The sequence below is a fragment of the Tursiops truncatus genome, chromosome 11, assembly GCF_011762595.2.
Source record: "Tursiops truncatus isolate mTurTru1 chromosome 11, mTurTru1.mat.Y, whole genome shotgun sequence".
In the NCBI taxonomy this organism is placed as follows: domain Eukaryota; kingdom Metazoa; phylum Chordata; class Mammalia; order Artiodactyla; family Delphinidae; genus Tursiops; species Tursiops truncatus.
This window is the reverse complement of record NC_047044.1, coordinates 26,266,884-26,290,331: the sequence shown is the minus strand read 5'-3', so window position 1 is coordinate 26,290,331 and position 23,448 is coordinate 26,266,884. Positions and strand designations below refer to the sequence as shown.

Below are 23,448 nucleotides of genomic sequence, written 5' to 3'. Positions count from 1 at the left end.
GGCGCAGTGGTTGAGAGTCCGTCTGCCGATGCAGGGCACATGGGTTCACGCCCCAGTCTGGGAAGATCCCACATGCCGCGGAGCAGCTGCGCCCGTGAGCCATGGCCGCTGAGCCTGCGCGTCCGGAGCCTGTGCTCCGCAACGGGAGAGGCCACAACAGTGAGAGGCCCGCGTACTGCAAAAAAAAAAAAAGTACTGGCCTTAGAACTCAAGATGGTTTCTATTTCTACTCCATAGAACACTGTGTGGGTCACCTGTCCTTGAGCCATGAAGGAACCAAGAATATCTGATTTATCTTTAAATATTAGTGGGGGTGGGGTGGGGTGAGGTCTGGAGATGAGGAAGGATGGCAGTCTCTTAATAATCCTGTTTTGGGAATCATGAATAAAAATGGAATTTCTAGACTGTATGGAAGGGACTGCTGAAGTTCAGACTTAAGGAGAAATGTCTAAAAAGGAAAAAGCAGTATGTTCAGTTTCGTGTCTTATTTGAAAATAGACTTCAAGTGTTCAGCAGTGTTTTAGAGATCAGAACCACCGCTGCCCCCCACCACCTCTTGAACCCTTAGCCCCCAGGAGTTCTCGGTTTACTTTTAAGGTAAAGCTTTTAGTTTTATGATTTAGCTGGAAAAAATATATAATCCCACTCAGTCAGGTTGCCATTTGTTTGTATTACCAGGTTGAACTAGCATAGGACAGCCTGTGCAAAAGGAAGAAAAATGGAGTTTTTCCAAATCCAGATTTGGGGGAGCCAACACTTGGAAAGAAAGACCAGGAGTTCTATTGTGCCTAGCAGTGTTTCATGCATTCTATCAGTGGACAGACAGAAAGCACAGATCTAAATAGCCTTCTAGGTCACTTCTCCATCCACGCTTGGAGGGAGGTTGGTGCATCGGTTAAGGTTCTGGCAGAAAACAGGTGACACAGGCAAATGGGTTCGTTAATGAAGGGATGGTGGCAGAGGTATGGATGGGATGAAGAGAAACCTCCAAGGGCTGGCAACAGGGGAGGTGTTGGTTCCCACAGGCCTGAGGAGTAGGGTGAGGGACGCTGATAACCCAGAGAAGGCTGGGACTGTAGCTGTGGCTGTAGGATAGGGCTGCCCAGAGGATCTGTGGCCTTTGAGAGGGACACAGCCAAGGCCAATGGACAGATCACTGGGAGAATAAATATCTGGATGTTAGCGTAGCCACCCACCCCTGCATTTCCTGCTGGGGCCTCGCATTGGCTGAACCCAACCGGCAGCCAGAAAGCGAGGGAGATGTCCAGAAATGTCAAACTTGTGGGTATAGAGCAGGATGGAGAAGAGTGGGGTCTGTAGAGGTAAATGGAGAATATCCAGCACAAATGGGGAAGAACAAACAAATAGGGAGGATTAGAGAAGGGGCAGAGGGCGAGGTAAATGCTCAGCCTTCCACTGGGTTTGCGCTTGGATTCTGTGCATGAGGCTGTTTGGATGTCCATACTCCCAGCGCCTTCCCCACGGCACATGACAAGTGGGGTCGCCCTCATCACGGGCACCACGTGCTGAGCTTCCCAACAGCAACAACCCAGGCCCAGAGCTGATGCCAGTTGCTTCTTGTCCACATTGGTGGAAATATTTTCTAGGGAGCGGCAAGGCCATAAAAATGAGAAGGGGGCGCCAGCTTGGTGGCCAGCAGCAGACCACTCACAGCCAAGTCCGGCGACTTTATTGTCAGCTCAAGCATCTCCCTGTCAGAATCTCAAAGAAACAGAAATATGGGTGACTGTGATGTTATCCGCGTGTTTATCTTATCTTCTGCTATTTGTTTCAAGAATTCAAGTTCTTATTAATATGAGAGCCTGGTTTCTGGCAGCTCTTCTCTTTGAATGGGTTTATGCCAAGCTGCCAGTTATCAAAGGATTCAGGGCCTAGAATTACGCTGACGGGGAGCCTCAGAGCTGTGATGGCAGAACAGAGACATGGGAAAAGACACTGTATTAAAGAGGGATCGGCGTTTCGTGTCTAGTCCATGATGCCCTTTTGGCTCCGTATTTCAAAAGAGCAGCAAGAAAAACATGAGCAGGGATAGACCTGAACCTTGTGAAAATCAGAGACAAGCTGGTGACCAAGAGACTGCTCAGCAAGTTACAGAGGTCCCCCAAGCCCGGAGTAATAATTTACAGATGACGTTGTGCGCTCCATGCAGGGTGAACTCCAGTCGGTCTGGAGAAAACACGGCGATGGCTGATGATCTAGCGTATTTTGCTTTCAGCTGTTAATGGTCTCAGACTCTTAACCACTGATGGTTTTGGTGAATTTTTTGGAGAAAGGGATCAAGAGAAACTTCATGACACTGAGTATATTACATGAGAAGGGGGGTACTAGGGTGGCAGGGTGATGTCCTGGACACCACTGTCTCTTAAAAACATCTGGCCTTTTACATCCTTTCCATAGGCAATAGTTCATCTATCCCTAGAGCTGAGTGAAGGCCCTTTTATAGCTTAAAGGGAGTCATTGGATCTTGAGTAAAGAATTGTTACTTTGCACAATTGTATGTCTGCTGGTGAATGACCATGAGGACAACATGATGTCCAAAGGGCAACTGTAATGTTGGGAGTGAACCCAAATTCCACCTACTGAAGGAACACCACTGAGCCTTCATCTCTTTAACCAAAGGCACGGGCACCATCACTGAGGTTAAGGGTGATCAGCAATTGTCTGGGGCCATGTTGGGTGGGCAGGGAAGACGAGGCACCATGTTCCTTCAGCCACATCTTAACTGTGCCTTTGACTGACTTTCCATGTCGATTGAAGTGTATTCACCTCGTCTCTCAGCATCAATTCAAACTTATTAAACGGCTCTTCATCTTATCTGCTTTCAGCCATCTACTCATCAGCAGACTAGAAAGGAGCCTGGCTCATTTCTTTTTCCTGTCAGTCACAAAGGGGGCTAGAGGCTCTGATAAAGTCCTCGATGTGGAAGACCACATAGACTTAGCAAAGCTGTGGAGAAGGGAGTGGCCTGTCTTAAGTCCTAGACGGACAACACTGGAACTATTCAACCCACTGGGTGGTGTTTCCCAGATGCCTCCCAGGGGGTTGTAGCTACATAAATAAGGTATAAAGAGAATTCATTGGCCGCCAGAACTAATATTCTTGGTGACTTTTCATCTCTGCTGGCCCAGTCATCCCTACAGACCACTGTCAGAATTTTTTACGTCAGAAAGTAAACTGAAGCACCAATGATAGCCATCTTACGACTGTGACCAACTGCCTGCCGACCGGTTCTTAATGTCCTGAGCCTCAGCAGGAAACCACGGAATCTATAAAGTCCTGTCCGGCAGAAATGAGTCTGGATGTGGATGGTTTGGTTAACCTGGATTGCCTTTGGTGCCTGAGGGAGTTGATATTTTCTCATCATGAAGACTTTCCCATCTAGTGAACGCTACAAATAAAAACTGCTCCGAATCAGTCTGAACTGCCTGTTTCCGTGGTAGCAGGCCTCTGTCTGGAGGATAAATCTGCACCATCTTCCTTTTTTTGGGTTTCAGCCAGTTGTGTTACAAGGAGTTCTGAATGTACGATACGTGACACCCAACAGGATGGGCTCCATCAGCTGGAGAGGGGAGTGTTGTCACCGATGGGATTTGCACCCTTGGCCAGACAGCGGTGTCCAAGAGAAAGGGATCAAAAACATACGGAATCCACATGCCTAAATATTTATTTTGGTTGTTCATGTTTCCCACCGTTTTCAAATGTGAACTTGTGTCCTGAAGGTGGAGCTTTAGTACACAGGAAAATTGGAATGGGGCAAACATGATTGTACAAAACAGGGTAGAATCAGCAAAGAACACAATAATATGCTTCCTAGTCTTCTATATTTTTCTTGCCAAAAAGTAGGCACAGATTCTGATTTCTTTCACCATAGGAGCCTGCATACAATTAAATGGGAGAGAAAAGAAGCCTGCTCTCAGGAGCGGGGCTTATGCCCAGTAGAATGGCAGGAAGCTGTAGCCATCAAAGTCACTTGTGCTTCTTGCTGGTAGTATTTTTTGAGATGTTGTTTCTTTTTCAAAACGAGGCAGGAATGAATTGAGTAGTGATCAAAATGCCGCACCACAGAGTATGTTTAATCCAAATAGCTCCCAAGATGGTCGGCTCCTGATTGTACCAACTCTACGGGACTTAGAGAAATGACTTGGTTACCAGTGAAGTCAAACTATCTCCAGAATGGAATTGAACTGTTGCTTCTCAGCACATAACAACACTGCCACAGCCGGCTCATGACAGCAGTGAAGCTCATTGTGTTTCTTCATCATTCACGGGGAACATTGTCAAAATACTGGCACGTACATCCCCTACTATGCTGTGAAGGGTTCTATGAGCTTCTGCAGCTGCTTCTGAGATTTCCGGCAGTGCAGAAATTCTTAAAACATTTCAGGTGGGTAGGGAATGGGGGGAGGAAGGCCTGATTATTCTGGAGCAGAGAGCATCTGATTAGCCTTGCCTAAGATCTCCTGATTCGCATCCACCTGGTAGCTCTAGGCCTTCCCCTTCCTCTCTCCTCACGGGTACCCCACCCGCTCTCACTGTAGCAGAAGGAGCCACCTGACACTCGTGGGAAAGCATTTGCTGCCTCCCGGCAGGCAAACATAATGTTATCCAACTTCAAACAAGGAAATGATGAATGGAAAGATGACCACTCTGAATTCAGAATATGAGCGCTACTGCTGGAATGATGTGAGTCTTTAACTGCACGTCTAGGGCCGAAGCCCCAGTTCCTCTTCTGCTCCTTGCTTCACCTCACCCTCCTCTCCTCAAGCCTTCCAGACCTCCTCCTCCTGCCCTATCCCTCAGCACTGGGGAGAACTTGGAGCCCTGCTGTAGAAGTTTCAAACCTGCAACAGCTGCTCCTTCAGGAGCATGTGGAGGAAGCCCACGCACCCCGCCCCACCCCCAAACAGATTCTACCTAGAGCTGGGAAACTGGGAGGGGAAGGAAGAAAGGGGTTGCGACCAATTAACCTCCCTAGGGGCTCTGGCCTGGAAATAGCCTGAGATGGGACAGAGATCCTTTCTCAGGGGTGCATAGGGTCCTCGGGGTCCCCCTGCTGCACCCCCTGGATCACCCGCTAGACGGTAAGGGTGCTGGTGGTGCTATCAGCTGCCTCAGGACGCTGGGAGGTATTGTGCATCCTCTGGGGCCCCTTTCTGAGAAATCATGAACCTACCCCCAGGTGTGCAATGATTCAGATATTCACTGTGCTGCAGAAATTCTTGGTGGTTTGGGGGGCAACCCAGCTGGCACTTGCCCCCTGGGTGAGTTGGTGAGACCTCAGAGTGTCCAAAGGAAAGAGGTGGGAAAGGAGGAGACAGAGGGAGAGCCTCTAGGGAAATAAGGGTACTTGGCTCTGAGATTAGAAGGCTGGGCTGGCGAGGTAGGTTGGAATATTTAACTTGGGGAACTTTTCTGTCTCACCTGCTAAGAATGATCTCCAGGTAGTACTGTTAAGATCACAGGTGGAACTGTGGCTAGAGGGGGTGGTGTAAGCCCTCCTGGAGCTAGATGGAATTCGAATCTCAGTTCCGTTGTTTGCCATCAGTAGGACCCCGGTAAGCTCTGTAACCTTTCCGTGATCATTCTCCTCTCTATTAAATGGAGGTGATAATAACAGTCACTAATTAATAGGGTTGTTACGGGTATTAAACGAGTCTTAATCCACGTAGTGAATTTAGAGCAGGGCCCGGCAAGCAGTAAGTGCTCAATGAATATTAGCCATGATCATTCAGGTTAGATGATGAGTAGAACTTTCAAAGTGCTAGGCTTGAAAGCCTGGGACTCCGTTGCCAAGGGAGATTGGAGAACCTTTTCAAATATGGGAGCTCTGGCCCCAGGGATTGTCCAGACCAGAATCTTGGCCCCTGCCTTTCCTCCACCCCATTCCTCTGACCCGGGGAAACCCATCCCCTGTCACAGGGGCGCCTTGGTCCCTTGAGCCTCCGGCTCGCCACCGTCTCCCGCGCTCCTCCCCAGGGCCTCCCTCCCGCCGCTCCACACCTGTCAGCCGCCCTCGCAGCCTTCCAGTGGCCCGAGATCCGGGCCTCAGCTGCAACCCTTCGGGGTCCTGGGTCCCAGTTCCCCGAGCCTTGCGTATCCCCCCGCCCCCCGCCCCGCTGCTCTCGTAAACAAAACCCGAACGTTGGAACAGCCCCGCAGGCGGACAGGCGCAGGAGCCAGCTCGGTGCACTGTTAGCGCGCCCCGGGAGCCCCGGGCGAGCCAAAGGGCGATGGTGGCGGCCGCGGCGGCAGCGGCAGGCGGCTCAGCTTTGTTATGAATAGATGAAAGAGGCCACCTACACAGTAACCCAAATTACGAGACCTCCCTCCTCCCTATCTCACCGAATCAAGAGGGGAGGGAGATGGGCGTGGAGGGAGGGAGGGAGGGCGGGCGGCTAGGAGGCGGAGGGCGGAGGGCGGAGGGCGGAGGAGGAAGAGGATGAGGAAGGGGGCTAGTTGCATCCCACTTTCACAATGGGAAAGTGAAACGCACAAGCGCACCGAACCTCTCCAGCCCTCCCCGCTTTCCTCGCTCCCCTCCGCCCGTCCCCTCCCTTCCCCTCCGCGCCTCCCCTCGAGCGCCAGCGCTGCACAGAGAGGAACTCTCCGGAGAAGGAGGGCGAGGAGGAAGCGGCACCGGAGCGCGCAGGGCTTGCCGCCGCCGCCGCCGCTGCTGCACAGGCTGCCGGAACGAGCCCGCCGCGCGCCGCCCTCCCCGCTCTCCTTCCCGGGCGAGCTGCTGGGATGGGGCGGCCGCAGGAGCCCGAGCGCGCGCAGGAGCCGCCGCCGCCCGCGTCTCAGTCGCCGCGCGCCTGAGCCGCCGTCGCCGCCGCGCGCCCTGCCCGGGGGCGGCCCCCCCAACCCCATGGAGGTCTCCCGGAGGAAGGCACCGCCGCGCCCCCAGCGCCCCGCCGCGCCTCTGCCCTTGCTTGCCTATCTGCTGGCGTTCGCGGCGCCCGGCCGGGGCGCGGACGAGCCCGTGTGGCGGTCGGAGCAAGCCATCGGAGCCATCGCCGTGAGCCGGGAGGACGGCGTGTTCGTGGCGAGCGGCAGCTGCCTGGACCAGCTGGACTACAGCCTGGAGCACAGGCTCTCGCGCCTATACCGGGACCAAGCGGGCAACTGCACGGAGCCCGTCTCGCTGACGCCCCCCGCGCGGCCCCGGCCGGGGAGCAGCTTCAGCAAGCTGCTGCTGCCCTACCGCGAGGGGGCGGCCGGCCTCGGGGGGCTGCTGCTCACCGGCTGGACCTTCGACCGGGGCGCCTGCGAGGTGCGACCCCTGGGTAATCTGAGCCGCAGCTCCCTACGCAACGGCACCGAGGTGGTGTCGTGTCACCCGCAGGGCTCGACGGCTGGCGTGGTGTACCTCGCGGGCGACACGAACAGCTGGTACCTGGCGGTGGCCGCCACCTACGTGCTGCCCGAGCCCGAGACGGCAAGTCGCTGCAACCCTGCGGCGTCCGACCGCGAAACGGCCATCGCGCTCAAGGACACGGAGGGGCGCAGCCTGGCCACGAAGGAGACGGGACGCCTCAAGCTGCGCGAGGGCGGGGGTAGCCTGCACTTCGTGGACGCCTTTCTCTGGAACGGCAGCGTCTACTTCCCCTACTACCCCTACAACTACACGAGCGGCGCCGCCACCGGCTGGCCCAGTATGGCGCGCATCGCGAAGAGCTCCGAGGTCCTGTTCCAGGGCCAGGCAGCCCTCGACTGCGGCCACGGCCACCCCGACGGCCGCCGCCTGCTGCTCTCCTCCAGCCTGGTGGAGGCCCTGGACGTTTGGGCGGGCGTGTTCAGCGCGGCCACCGGAGGGGACCAGGAGAGGCGCTCCCCCGCCACCACGGCACTCTGCCTCTTCAGGATGAGGGAGATACAGGCGCGCACCAAGACCTGCAGCTGGGACTTCGAGGCTGAGTACCACTGCGTAAGTCCTAACCCCGTGACGCTGCGGGGAGCGCTCCTGCTGCGGAGCCGCCGGCGAGGCAGAGCCGGAGGGAGAGGGTTGACCTTTACCAGGTCCCGGATTTACACAGCCCGGCGGCGGCCGCCCGACGGCCGTTGTCTTACGGTCTCCGAGACCTCGGGCTACTCTAAAGCACGGCCAGAGGTCCCCGAGGGAGTGTAAGAAGGGAGGTGGCGAGGGTAGGAGTTAGGCTCAAAACTCTGGTGGCTGCATCCCATTGCCATCCTTCTCTGTCCAAACATGGGCGCTTGTTTGGGTCTGAGCCTCGCCGCGCCGCTCCCCCGCCCTTCCCTAATCTCTTCCCCAGGTGTGTGGTCTTAGCGGGCGTGTGGCTTTGAGCCTTGCCCTCAACGGCGTTACCAAACACAGTGCCCTAGGCAGAGAAGCCCCAGAACCTAAAGGACTTGCCACACCCCAGTCTTTGTGCCCCCCATCTTCCCCCCACCAACCCCGTAACACGTGTGATGTGGTCTGAGGAGTTGGTAGCCTGTTCGACATGGGTCAGCGCTAGCCTGGAACAGAGGCTCAGGCTTGCGGGAACACAACCCTCAGCGTGACCCCGTGCAAGGGGGCGGGGCTGTGGCTCCGCTGAGCGTGAGCTGTGATCTCCAGCTGGGGGGAGAAGCTGAGCAGGCTGGAGGTGGCTTTGTGGGTAAAAAGCCTCGCCCTAGAGGGGAGAGCAAGAGAAAGTATTAGGGTACTTCAGGCAGTTTCTGGGCTCCAGATTGCCTGACTAGATCGCGCGGCTCAGAGGCACCACCCTCCCAGGCAAACGGCAGAGGTTTCCCCTGGGTTCCCAGGGCAGCCACAGCTTGACTCTTGAGATGGACATTTCTTTGACTGGAAAATAAAGCGGCGGTTCAAGAGGATTCAGTTGATGGGGATTATGGAGCCATTGTGCAGTTCTCCGTGGCCGTCTTCCTTCCAAGGCTGCTGGCACGTCAAGTCCGCATATGGCTCCTGAGAGGGGAGCCTGCTGAGCGCCTCCTTTATAACTGGACGGAAATCAGAGAGCAGAAATGAACGGCTACAGGTGTTGCCATTGTTTTGATATGAAATGCGTCAGAGAGGAAGGCGAGAAGTCTCCACTTGGAAAAACGTGTTGTGTTGGTACATTTGTTGTGTAAGCATAGAGGGGACGTTGGCTGTAAGGTATATTAATAAGTGTATGGAAAGACACTCCCATCCCCAGCCACGCAGAGCACATCTTACCAAATATTAGCCCTATTACCCAGAAGGAAAAAACAGGTCTCTTGCAAGGCCCCTTAGAATGGTCATTTGCTTCTTCCTCCTTGCCCACTACCTGTGTACTGGGGCACACGCATAATGCCTTCATTTAGTTACTGCTGTAATTATTTTAAAGCATAAATAACACATAATGCTCCCTAAATGACTCCGTCTTGCTATACAAGTATAATTTAACATTTAATATCTGTCTTTGTGAGAGCCTTATTATGTAACAGTTCAAGTTTGGCAAAAATCATCACCTTCGACCTCTCCGTTGAAAGACTTGAAAGTAACCCCTACATATTACTTGGTGTCGAGCTTTAGGCACACTTGGTCTCCGGGGTTAATGACAAGACAGCTCGGAGGCCCGCAGCAGGTGATAACAGTGGAAGTCCAAGCTTTGCCATCTGACAGCTGTGTAGATGTGTGGAGCCAAAACATTTCTCTTTACCGCCTTTCTCTACCCACTGGGGCCTGGAGGACTTAGTTCCCTTCCAAGCCCAGTAGGCACCCTGAATGCACTCACTCAGAAGCCACATTTTGGCTTGATCAGGTGTTCCTGCTTGCGCTGGGATGAGGGGAAGGGAAAGTCAGAGAGCTGTTGATCCATCTTCGCGGGGAGCTTCTGGGAGGTAGCTGCCCCTTGGAAATCAAGCAAGGGATAAACACTTGCGGCCAAAAATCTGGAATTGGAAAAAGAAATAATTAAGGTAGGTCCCTCCACAGCACGCCTTGCTGCTGCTGTTCATGGAGAGCTCCCAGCGTGCTCAGAGCTGCGGATTCTGAAAGACGGGGTCTCTACCCCCGAGCTTGTCATCCGAGTTAAATAATATACTCCGGTTCAAACAATAGCTTGTCACAGCTGCACAGGTAGGAGCTTGGAGTTTTGCAATGATTCTTTAAGTAAATTCCTTGCTGCTCTTATGAATTAAAAAGCCTTAGTGGGATTGAATTTCAGGAGAGGTTTTGAATGAAAAAAAAAAAGGCGGTCGTTTTGATGAAAACGCTGACAATTTTCTAATCTATTAAATAGGCAGGTAAGAGACTTCCACAAATATTTGTGCTCTGTGCTGGGTGCCACTGATTCTGCCATTGAAAGGACGGTAGCAGGTGGCAGCCCCGTTTAATGGGGCTATGGGATCAGTGTGCCCCTGGTTGTCACTCAGAACAATGATGTCATTGGGTTGCATTTGTTCTGTGTTTTATTTTCAGGTTTTCAGTGTGTTTTGGAAAAGGCATGCTGAATTACAGGTGCCTAAGATAGACAAAACTTGAAACACTCCAGAGGGAGCCTCAGTAGATTCTAACAGTGGTTCCTCCAGAGCAGACACAGTCATTTTAACGGTAATCCTCAGGCAGCAAAGCACCAGGGGCTAGATTTGCTTGCCTCCTCCCGCTACCCCTGGATGACTCGCTCTTATTTTCCATCTTCAGTCAACCATGGGTAGGAAAGTGACAGGAGTGACTGGGTTGTGTTTTCTCATTTCTTGGTTCTCTCCTTATCTCTTGTCGGCTGATTTGCTGGCCCTCAGCTTCTCCCGCTAAAGATTAATTTACAAGATGCTTGTGCAATGAGTGTGTCCTCAGCCGTTCACACGTTGGGCCGTGACTTTGTCTGTCTTGCCTCCAACTTTGAATCTCCTTTCACAACTATCGCGGGAGAGCTTCAGCCTGTGAACGTGCCCAGGCCGCCGAATTCTGTAGACACTCTCTAATAATCCGGCACTTCCTCATACATTACTTCTTTTGAGGCCCTCATCAAGTCTAAGGTTGATTCTCTGAGGAACATTCTCATTTACCTGATGAGGAAGCTGATCACTTAAGCAACTTGCTCAAGAGAGCAAAGGAAGCGTCAGAGCCTCCAGCGTAAACCCAGGTCTCACAATATCTACTTCTGTATTCTTTCCACCACTTTGGTGCTTCAGACTTTCCCTTCAAAGTCCCCTAATTAGAGGCAGTAACCAACCTCCCCTAGGCTATGGGGCTGAGGCTGGAGGGTACCCCTTGAAGTGTGTTTTAAAACTTAAGGTGATTTTTTTTTCCATTCTATTCCATAACATATCTATGTGCTTGGGTTAACATAAAAAGTGAATGTTTCAAATGATGTGCAAGTTAACTTCCTCTTGTTTCTGAACTCCTGTTACCCTTGGCATATGGTAGAAAAGTGTGTATACTTTTCAGTTTTGAAGTCTGATTGTTCCAGATTGTTTGGCCACCATAGTTGGGTCCTGGGGTTGCTTGTGGTTTAAACGTGGTGGTCACCCCCTCTATAGTTACTGAGGGTGGCATGTTTCCTACTGTGTTGGCCAACAGGACTGACTCTTCTAGTTCATTCTACCACTTGTGGAGGGACACACCTGCTTCCTCCACACTCACATAATTCCAAAGCCTGACATAATTTAACTGTCATGCAGACAACCACAAAACACTCACATGCTCTCCAGCAGACAGTAACCCAAGACACTTCTAGCTACTGCATGCAGAAGTGATGTCCCAGGGCCACTCAGCAGTGACCCCTATTGACCTCAAAATCCACAGCCTTCCTGCAATGTTTATTTCTTCTTTAGTTTCTGTTATGATCCTGTCTAGCCACTTTGCAGTCTACGGACTAGATGGTGAATTTTACCCCCATACACACATGTGATATGCAAGGGAGATTTAAAAAGCCCAACAACCACTTAGAGGGAAAAGCCATCATAGCTCCTACTGCTGGATGACTGTTATGGCCAGGCTTTGTGCTAAGCACTTCACATGCCTTACTTTTGGTTGATTCTCATAATCACCCTATGGGGCAAGGATTGTAGTTTATGTTTATGATTTTATGATGAGGAATTGAGGCCTGGAGAGCTTTGGTTGGTTTCCACAACTGATACATGGTAGAGGATTGAGGATCTGGGCCTGTAACACACAGCCGTGGACAGTCCAGCCTCACAGACATTGGGTTCTGGTGTCAATCCTGTCCTACATGGAGCCTGCTAGGCCCTTGCAACTGCTCTGGGATCAGCTGTTTGCTGGGCATAAGACAATAGAACAGAGAATCCTTGAGTGCCAACGGGGTTTCTGGGTCTGCATGTTTGAGCACTTGAAATTCAGACTTTGGGAGGGTTGTAGTTCCTCAGTGGTCAATTTCTAGGTAGTGCTGGCACCTTTTGTATTCAGGCTTATAAACGACCTCAGAGAGACTTACAGGACCTTAAAGGAGGGCTCCCAGCTTTTGTTCTCAGACAGAAGAACTAGCTCATAAACTAAATCCAGAAATCTCAACCTGTTAAGTCTGGGTTACAGGCGCTCTTGTCTTTATTAGCAGCCACAGTTAAAATACAAGCCCCAGAAGGTCAGGAACCTTGTAACGTTTTGTTCTCTGTTGAACCCAGAGTACCTAGCATAGCACCTTAGGAAATACTTGTTGAATTAGTAAACGGGGGATCATGTTGGGGATGCCACCTGTGGTTGGCAGCCACACTTTCCTGAACCTGGCCACCTCATACTCCCTTAACCATTGTCTTTTTCTTGGTGTCTGATGTGTTGGGGCCTCTTTCTTCCCTAGTCCGAGCCTAACTGGCATCCTCCACTCCTCTGAAATCCCCATTCATTGGGCTCACCAGGCTTCTGGTCCTGCCAATCTGGGAGTTACCTTTGACCATAGAAACCCAGCATGGTTGCCACTTTTGTGGTATAATTTAATTGCGTGATCGTGCTTTTCAGCGGACAAGAGGAGAGGGCTCTGTGGTGTAGGGCACAAAGCCCCTCAAGAACTTGTAGGGTTCTCAAGCGTAGTCTCTGGACCAGCAGCATTCAGCATCACCTGGGAACTTACTAGAAATACAAACTCTTGGGCCCCAATCAGAAACTCAGAGTAGGGTGCGGGACTGGCAATCTGTGGTTTAACAAGCTCTCCAGGTGATTCTAATATACATTCAGCTTTTAGAACCACAGCTGTAAGGTATCAGTTTCCCTTGTCGTCCACCTGAGGCACCTGGGATAAGAATTTGTGCCACTGTTTTCATTGCAGCTTTACTTAGGGTCATCTAAAGTAACCAGCTAATTCCACTACCCTTATATTCCTTATCCTCTTCTAATTGCCCAAAGGAAATACCTAGAAAAACTTCTGAAGTCTTAACTGTTTTTGAGTTTAGAGTCGGAGTCTCAAGAATCTATAGGTCATAGTTAAATTAGCTCCTTCACCCTTTCGGACAGCAGTCTATTTGCATTTCATTCCAGGATGTGGGGTGCGGGGGAAGAGGTCTAGAGCCTTCTACTGTGCTGTACACCACACCACAATTCTCTTGAAGGATCTGGTCTTTACGAAGATCAATTCTGATACCAGTTTCAATCCTAATTAGGCACGGTTGGTTGCGTGAAACAAAGATCTACATAAGCAAGCTCAAACAAGGGGATGGGGCATTTAGTGGATGGAAACAGGTGGGATTACATGGAGATCTAGGAGGAGAAGCAGTACTGTGCAGTGGTTGCCTGCACAGACGCGAGCCAGGTCGACTGGGACCACAGCTGCCACTTCCCAGTTGTGTGAACTTGGGCAGATTATCTAACCTTTCTGTGCTTGTTTCTTCATCTAGAAGTAGGGGTCCTATTTGTTTCATAGGATTTGTGTCTGGATTGATGAGTTAATATGTATGAACGCTACCTGACCTATAGTAACTGCTGTGTATGTATTTCCTATCATGACTATTTGGGAGTGCTAGGATGGGGCTGATACAGAGCGGGAAGGGGGTCTGGACTCCCGGCAGCGGAAAGGGGTGTAACAGCAGGAAGTGTGATGGGTGCTCATTCTAAGGTTTCATCGTCAACGTGACTTAGCGTGGCTGCTTCCCTCAGTCCTGCTACGTAGTGACCACCTCGGCTTCCTCACACATCTGCCCCTCACCCCCTCCACCTGAATGTGCCTCAGCCTTACCCGATCCCCCCACTCTGCCTTTCAATAGCATTTAACCCTCTGCATTGGCTACCAACTGGCAACAGCTTTCTCTGTTATTTAGTTCAAATGACCAGGAAAGAGAGAGAATGGGGTCCAGCCCATCCTTTCACTCCAGATTATGAGCCCTCGTTCAGGGTAGGGATTCATTGCCCTTGGGGCAGGTACTGACCCCAGGTGCAGTCAGAAGAAGGAAGCCCATCATGCAGTGGTCCCCAGTAGGCGTGTGGGCGGGCTGCCTTGGAATGGGAAGGTGGAAGAGCCACACCGTGATCGCTATGTTGACTACAGCAGCATGGAATCATCTCTACCTCCCTTCAGGCTTCTCCGTGGCCTACCTCTGTCTTCCTTGAATGTGTGGTGGCACATAGCTGATGATCACTGAGGGCTGCTCAGAGAACAACCGAAGTCCGCTGGGGCACAGTCTGTAGGCATCCTGGGCCTAACTTGTTTGTGGGAGCAGGGCACGGTAGTGGGAAGATTTTTTTTTAATCAATTGCGCGCATAGTTTTTCTTAGCATTTTCATCAAGATAGAAAATTAATACTAATTTATATACTATCACAAAACCAAATAGAAGTGTGACTTAAGTTTTACTGTTTCTGTAGTTGATGGGTTTGACTGTCTAATCAATAGTTACACGTGGTGTCTCCTCAGAGGAGTTACGAGGGGGATTTGACCCCAGCAGTCCCCACTCCACCTCTCTGGCCAATGTTCTTATCGCAGAAGTCGGCAAACTTTTTCTGTAAAGGTCAGATCGTCAATATCGTGGGCTTTGCAGGCCACATACAGTCTCGGTTGCCATTGCTCAACTCTGCCACTGAAGTGTGAAAGCAACCCTAGGCAACATATAAATGAACAAGCACGGGGATGTTCCAGTAAAACTTTATGGACACAGAAATCTGAATTTCATGTATAGTTTTCACTTGTCATAAAATATTATTCTTTTGATTTTTTTCAACCATCTAAAAATGTAAAAACGATTAGCTTGGCAGGGGGTCGTTCAGAAAAACAGGCAGCAGGCTAGATTTGGTCCACAGCGGGTGGTTTACCGACGCCTGCTGTAACAGAAGGGGTGAGAGTAAAACAAACCTTCACGTTGCCCTAAGAGATTGTGAGAGATTTAGCAAAAAGGTGGTGCAGAAACCCCAAGAAGGAGTGTCACACTCAGCGTGGGAGGACCTGGGAGGCTTCAGAGAGGTGATGCTGGAGCTGTGGCTTAAAGCCAAGTAGAAGAGGCAAGAAAGGGAGTTCCAGAGACAGGGCACAGCTTGTGCACAAGAGGGAAGTTGAATAAGCTTGTGAACCGCAGGTAGCTCGCCCTGGCTGGGGAGTGTCCAGAAATGAGCATGCAGGGCCAGATGGCAAAGGGCTTAATAAGACTGGCCAAGATGGCTGGATTTTATCCTGATGGTCAGTTGTTTTCGGACTTTCTAAACCTGGGCTTTAAATCTTAAACCAGAGGCTCAGTATGAGAAAAAGGCTAATAAATCATCATTGACCTGCTGTTCTGGGTGAGGCCGTTGCCAAGTGCCGGGGCTCAGGGTGAAGCAGGGGTGGGGAGGTTCCCAGAATCCTGCAGCTCGCCCTCCCCCCACCCCCTGCCTGTCCCTGTGGCATCTCAGAGGAACTGGGACTCTGCTGAGCAGGGTGTGAAAGCCATGGCCCATGGCTGATGGAGGACAGCAGCAGGGCTCTAGGCAGACATGATCTGATTGTGTTCTAGAGAGATCACTCAGAAGAATGGATGAGGCAAGATGAGAGGCAAAACCGCTGATTAGAAGGACCAACAAATACTTCTTGAGTTCCTACTATGTGCCAAGCACTGTGAGGAAATATTTGTACCAACGATCAACAGAGTAGACAATAAACATGCAGCAGATAAAGAGGTTATTTTTATATTAAAATGATAGCTAGCACTCCTAGAGCACTCACTTCATACCAAGTATTGTCCTAAGTCAGCACTTTACCAGTATGAACTCGTTTAATCCTCACCACGACTTTATGAGATGGGTAATGTCATTACTTCCACTTTACAGATGAGAGAATTAAGGCCCCGGCTGAGATGGGGGCCCTGAGAGAAATAACAGGACGTAAGAGAGCTGTGTTAGTTGAGGTGTTGGGGAAAGTTCTCTTTAAGGAGGTTGTGCTGCCACCAGGAAGATGAGAAGGGATAGCTGTACACGTCCCCAAGGGGAACTGCGGAGCAGTGCAGGGCCTCGAAAGGGGAAATGACTTGGTCATTCTGAAGAAGCAAAGGCTAGTGTGGTCGAGTTAGGGAGGTGGAGAGGGGAGAGTGTCGGGGAAAGAGGTTGGGGAAGGAAGCGGCAGCGGATCCTGTAGTCCTGGTGGGCAGTGGGAAGGAGCTTATATTTTTTTCTGAAAGCTTAGAAGAGCCTTTGAAGGGAAGCGACACCACTGGATTTGAATTCCTAAATAAATGGCTGCCCTTTGGGGCATGAATGAGAGATTGGCCCCAGCAGAGGCAGGGGGCTCTCGAAGTAGTCCAGGTGAGAAATAACGTTGCCTTGGTCTAGAGCAGTGGCCTCAAGGAACGTGGAGAGAAAGAGGTGGATTGCGTGGGCTGCAGTAATCCACGTGAGCGTGTTGGAGACCTGAACTGAGGTGGTGGCAGTGCAGGCGGAGAGGAGGGGTTCAATGAAATAGCTTTTTAAGGTGTAGAATTGAGAGGTGTTGGTGACCAATTAGTTTAATTTTCATCGAGTTTTAGATATCTTTGGGACCTGCAGAAAGGGCCATTAAGCACGCGGTTGGCCAGGAAGTGAGGAATTGGGGATCCACTCTGTCAGCCTCTATGGAGTGCCAGCCGTGGGCCAGGCTCTGTGTTGGGCTCAACACGGTGCCATTGGGGCTGTAACTGCCTTGAGGGGAGTGGCCAGGGGCGTCTCATCAGTGTTTCCCAGGCATCCAGAATGCCGTCTACTGCACGGTGGGCCCTCAGTAAGTATTTGTTGAACTGGAAGGAAGGTGCTCTCCATCTAGTGGAGAAGATGTGGTTACGGCTCGGCGAGATAAGAGCGTCCAAGAGGAGCCCAAGCCCCGGGAGCTGTGTTTATAGGAGGAATAAAAGCCAGGTAGCCTAAAGAGAGGGGAGTTTCCCTGTGACTCCCTCACCAATGAGGCCGGATTCCTGGTCTTTCCCTCCTGCCCCTCCAGCCTGGTCTTGGAAGAGTCTACTCGAGAAGGATATTCTCTAACACATCAAGTGTTCCTAATTATTCTGCACTGACGTCCTTCTGAGGTTCCTTTGCCATCAGCGAGCAATCTTAGAAATTGGATTCCACTTGCTGGTCCTTCTCTGAGGCATCAGGAGGGCTAGGTGGCCCAGAGCAGCTGGTAGTTATAGGTGTCACCCAGTCTCAGTCTCCTGGGCTTAGCAACATCTCTGTGCCCCTCCCTCCCGTGGAGCCCTTGTGCTGTGGACCTCTGGGGAAGCCTGTAGATCCCTCCTCAGAGCAGTGGTTTTAAACACATAAAATAAAAAGAGAGAGTTGCAAAATGAACCAATTATATTGATCTACAGATATATCAAAATGTTTTTTCCAATTTGAAATAGAGTAATATATCTTAGCACATTTAAATAGCAAGACCTAGCAGCGGTAACTACCATCATTTCAAAGTAGCGATAAGCACAAACGATATTTTGAGATACCTGCAACAACTATAAAATGATATGAAAGTATCTGATTTCTTTTGATGACAAAGTCACAGGTTCAGTTAATATGACTCTGGTCTGCATTCATAATTAAATGAAATGCTGAATTTCAGTCAGAGTTCGCTAAAATAGGATTTTTTTCTCATCTGGTTTCATGGATTCCCGGAATTCTTTGCAGGAACTGTGGATGTCAGTGCGGTCCCCACTCGAAGCACTCATTCCGTTACTGTGTGTGTCAGAAAACCAATGACAAGATGCTGCATTTTGTTTCAAAACTCATTTGATTGGCTTAGTTTGACAATAGGGAGTTCAGTCCCACCTGGATTTTTACAGGTCAGGCACTTGGCCAAGAGCCAAGTGCTCCATAAATGGACTGGATGGAGCAGGTGGGTGGGTGGAGAAGCCTCAGAAAGGTTAAGTGACTGCTTAGAGACAGCTCATAAGTAATAGAGCTTGAACTTGAACCCACATTTTTCTTTACCCTAAATCTCTTGTTCTTTCTACTCTTGCATGCTACCACTTTGTTATTCAATATTTCTATTTTAAAGAGTTAGCCAAATGCAACAGTTCACAGGTTATGCTGTTCTAATCATGGGACAAGAACAGTGCTATTATTCTTCACTTTGGTTAGAGGATACGAAAATACCTAAAGTATTTTGTTTACTTAGAGCCTCATTTTAAGTACACTGAGTCTATAGACTGTCTATAGATGGAGATGGCAAAAGACCTAGGGACTGTCTTTTGCAAACTGTCAGTGAACTATGGATGTGAAATTTAGAGAAGGCCAAGCTACATGGCAGCAGATGTGGGGTAGTTTAGTATTGTTCCCCAAGGCAGAACCAAGGCCCAGTGCTTGCAAGGGACAAATTTTGTAATGAACTTTTGTAGAACTTTGTAATGATTAGACCTACTTAGCAATGTACCAGGGTTGCCTGGTGAGATATTGACTGAAAGCATTCGAATACTGATCCATGTATTCGTTCATTCATTCAATAAATGTTTATTGACAGCTAACAACATGCCAGATGCTGAGGTGTATGCTGCAGAGGGTAGAGTAAGATAAACTATTGTAGAGTTTAGAGTCTACTGGGAGACAGACATTAAATAAAAAAATTTAAAGCAATGTAATTATAATTATTTTCAAGGAAACAAATGGAATATTATGATTCAGAATAACTACTGGCATAGGGATAGGATGATCTATAGTCATGTGTCCATGAGGAGGTGACATTGAACTTGAAACCTGAAAGACTTAAAAAAAAAAAACAGCCTACAAGGTGTGAAGAGAGGGGAGGTAGCAGAAATAGCATATGCAAAGGCCCTGAGGCAGAAAGATGGGAACATGTTAAAGAGTCTGAAAGAAAGACACTGTGGGAGCTGAAGCAGAGTGAAGGAAAAGAGTGACAAGGGATGAGTTTGAAGAAGTAGGCAGGGACCAGAGCAGATAGGACCTGGGGAAGCATTTGGGTTTAATTCTAAGTGTGATAGAAAGCCGTTGAAGACTTTTAGTCAAAGAAGTAACGTGGCCTACTTTATACGTTAAAGAATCACTCTGGCTACTGGATGGAGAATAGATTGTAGGTTGAAAGAGAGAAACCAGGAGGCTCTTGCTGTAGATCAGGAGTGAGATGATGGGGGCTCGGACTGGGTGGAAACCATGGCGATGGAGAAGATAGATGTAAGGTTGCTGGGAAATTCAGCTGAGATTTTTCAGGTATTGGGTGTGGGGACTGATGGAAAGAGAGGAGCTGAGGGTGGATGTTGGTACCATTCACCATGATGGGGAAGATAGGGAGGGAGAGAGTTGGAGGGAAGAAATGTCTAGATAATCATTTTCTAGCAACTCTGAAATCTTGGGAGCGATTCCACAGGTTCTCAAAGAAGAGGATGCCATTTATTTAGAGGGTATTTAGCAGTGCGAGAGAGGGAGGTTTTGCAGAAGTCAAAATGATGGTGGGGGGGCACTACTGGTATTCTTGGGCAGGTGTCAGGGATGCTAAAAGTCCTGCATCATGGAGGACAGCCCTCATAGTGAAGAAATATGCCATCTAGAATGCCAGTAGCTTCCTCATGGAAGAACATGGTTGAACTGTGTCTCTTCCAACTCTAAGAATCTAGGAGAATGCATTTTTTTACACTATCAGCAATTCATGTATTTTTGTGACTTGTTCGAGTCAGGTTGTCTTTTTGTAGGTAATTGACTGAAAGTAGCCACATGGAAGGGATGGAGATTTAGGTGGGGGATGGAGTGCAAAGCAGGAAAAAGGAAGGATAAATCTTGGAGAGTGGGACTTTGGCAGTAGGAAGGCCTGGGAGGTTGGAGGACACTGGGGCCTTGGAGGGAGGGAAGCAGGTGGAAGAGCCCGTGGGAGGATGTGAAATACAGACCTCACCACTTTGCATGTTCCCCGTGGCTCAGCTGCACGCCCCCCATGCTTGCCTGGTATAGAGGCTGCCCAGGTATGTCCCTAAACTTCCCTTCTTTATTCCTCCTGCACACTTTGAACTTTTCCTTTGGATCATTTGAGTCCCCAAGGTTAATTCTTCCTTCAGATCATCAGATGCCATAAAGCTAGAACCCGATCAGTGCGGTATACTCTAGAAGAATAAGGAAAAGCGACAGGCGCCTTAACGGCCAAGAAAATCACTATCTACCTTGGGCGAATAGTTGTTCTTTCCATTCTCTAGCTTGATACAGATAGTTTTCCAATTATTTCCACACACATGATTTCATTTGGGCCTCACGACAATGCTAATAGACAGGGCGTGTGTATTATTGGGTCCATTTTACAGATTCGGTTATTGATGTTCAGGGACTTGCCCAAATCAAGCAGCCTGTCAGGGACGGAGCAGGGCCAGATCTTGGGCATAGGACTCCTGCTGAGGTTTCCTAACTGCAAGTAGGCCCCTGGGTAAGTAATGATGAAGAAACTGCTTCCCTTAAGTGTATGCCAAAGAGGAATAGACTACAAAATTAACCGCCCGAGAGGCTTTTTATCGATGTGTAAGAAGTTCCAGTTGGTATTTGCCCTGGCCCCATAAAGAAAACCCAAAATGAGGGAGTCCTTTCATCACCTTGGGCGATCAAAGACTTGACTTTTGCTGTCTCCCCAACACTTGAGGGGCCACTTTTGTGCACATTTCCTCCAGCTGTTCCCATAAGAGCTGCAGCGTGGCTGTGAGCGGCTGTGTGATCCTTGCTGAGTCAGGCCATCTTCCACGTGGTAGGGGCGGGGCCACGTGGTACTCAAATCCAGAGCGTGCCATTCACACCCTAGAGTTCATGGCTGGTGCCCCCTGGAATTGGGCAGTGCACGCTGGGGGGTGTTTATGGTCAATGAAAGATTTATGAAGGAGCTACAAGGAGGTCAAGCTGTTTCCCTTGTGATGTGCCCAGTATTCCCTGAATACTCTCTCTCACACACACACACCCAGCACTCACCCCTTCCCAGTAGCCTTGGTTCCGCTTTGGTGTGTCAAGCCCAAGGCTCTCTCTTTTTTAGCCCAAACATCATTTGAGACAAGGTAGCTTTTTCCTCAAACTGAAAAAAGTTTCCCTCTGAGAGCGGGCTCAAGTGTAGGCGGGACGTGTGGTTAGACACGGCAGGCAGGAGACACAGAGTGACAACTCTGAGGGAACCAAGAAAGCCCAAAGGGGAGACAAGGTTTAGAGCTAAATCAAGATCGGATTTTGTCGCGAGATGCAGAACTGGCAAAGGCATCATTACAAGGCATTAACCTTGTTACACACAGAAGAACAAGCAGAGGCCTGAATTCAGAAATAAATTACACGTAATAAACTAGACAGAATAGGCTGAGAGCAACATTAGTGATTATGCCCTAAAGGGAGAGAAGGGCACGATAGAAAATAGGCCAAAAAAAAAAGAGTGAAAATAATCTCTGGACACAGGGGGCCGACTGCACTATTTTCTCCCTTTTTCTACTTGGCTCCCCAGGTATTAATTTCACTTTTGTGAGCAGGTTTCTCTGGAGCCTGTCTTTCTTTTGTTTGCATTTGCTGAAATGAGCAAAAGGAAGCCATTCAGAGGGTTCCTTTTTCCATTCACAGGGACCTGTCCATTTCTGTGTGTTTCCAGCACAAAAGAAGCCATCTCCATTCAGCCAGAGCAGCCCTTCGAGTTTACTTGAGGTCCAAGCCCGCTCTTTCCTATTTTCTTCCAGGCTCGCTGTTGTAATTGGCTACACAATCCTGACCGTGGCCAGGATCCTCCAGGGTGAGAGGAACAAGCGCTTGGCCGGTTCCTGGTCCTTTGTAGCTGAGGAAAAGCTAGAGTCTAGTGCCATGTCCCCAGCCATGACTCTCATTTCTTACACAGGGACTTGCTTTGCGTTGCAGGCAATTAGCAGTGGCTTAAACCATAACATCATTGTTAGTAAAAAGTTTAAAGCTTGGAAGTCTGAGCTCAGTGGTGTCCTCAGGAGCTGAGGGTCTTTTGTCCTTCCCTTGCACCAATCTGTTGGTTTTCATCCTCCATCTTGAATGTCATGGAAGCAAAAATGGCTGTCACCACTCTGCACGGGGAGCCTCACATCACAGATTCCGAAGGGAGGAAGTGAGGGAAGAGGCGCAAGTGAGTTCTCCTCAAGAGCCTCCTCTTATCAAGGAGGAAGCTTATTCCCAGAAGCTCCTCCAGTGGATTTCTTGCATCTCACAGACCCAAACTGGGCCACATGGCCACCCCTAGCTCTAAGGGGTAGGAAAGCAAGTACCAGGCAACGGGGAATGGGATTACTGTGTGGCTTAGACTAATCATGGTTTCCCGGGCTTGGGTTTATTGCTACCTGAACAAAATTAGGGTTTTGTGGCAAAGGAGGAGGTGGCCATAACTGCCACAGGGGTGGCATCAACCGTTTGGGTTTTTAAATAAGGTCATGATCGCACACATGGACTGTGTGTTACTCTGTGCCAGACGCTGTTCTTCTAAGCTTTACCTGGGCTTGTGTCTTAACTCATTCAGTCCTCATGATGAGTCTATGACATAAATGCTGCTATCATCACTTCCATTGCATAGAGGAGGAAACTGAGTCACAGAGAAGCTAAATAATGTGCACAAAATTAGTTAGAACGTGACAGAGCCAGGACCGAAAGCCTGGAGGTCCGGCTCACTACCCTATGCTATCCTTATTGAGTCGGAGTATTATAAAATATTCCAAGCAGCACACAGTAGGTGCAAGTTACTAATAATAATAGCAGCTAGCATGTATCAACATGTTATTATTACTGCCATCATTATTATCTCTCCCTCATAACTACCCTACCGATCAGACACCATTGGCCTTATTCACAGCTGAGAAGGCCAATCCCAGCAGGTTCGATAAATTGCCCACATCACCCAGGGGATGAGAACCAAGCTTGAATGCAAACCTAACTTCTCTGACCCCTAGTCCCAGGTGGTTTGTTCTATGCCACCAGCTCTCAAATTCGGGAACATTGATTTAATGGCCCTACTACTAACCCATGCTATTGATCCAGGACTTAATTTGGAAAACTTCAATTACTGAGAAACAGTCAGAAGCCAGGGAAGGAGGCTAGAGAGGATGGGACAGTAATTTAGAAGCAATTTTCTCCTTGTTCTTCTTCGGCTTTTGAGCCACTTCTGGGATTTTT

General features: G+C 49.6%; 1 protein-coding gene across 1 annotated transcript in view; it reads left to right on the top strand.

Moving 5' to 3' along the window:
- The first annotated feature begins 6,537 nt into the window (after positions 1-6,537).
- The window catches only part of PLXNC1 (plexin C1), a 141,996-nt gene continuing 125,085 nt past the window's right edge, over positions 6,538-23,448 (top strand). Inside the window, exon 1 of the mRNA XM_019952201.3 lies at positions 6,538-7,945. Coding sequence (XP_019807760.1) covers positions 6,887-7,945 — 1,059 coding nt within the window. The 5' untranslated portion in view covers positions 6,538-6,886. The remainder of the gene's footprint in view (positions 7,946-23,448) is intronic.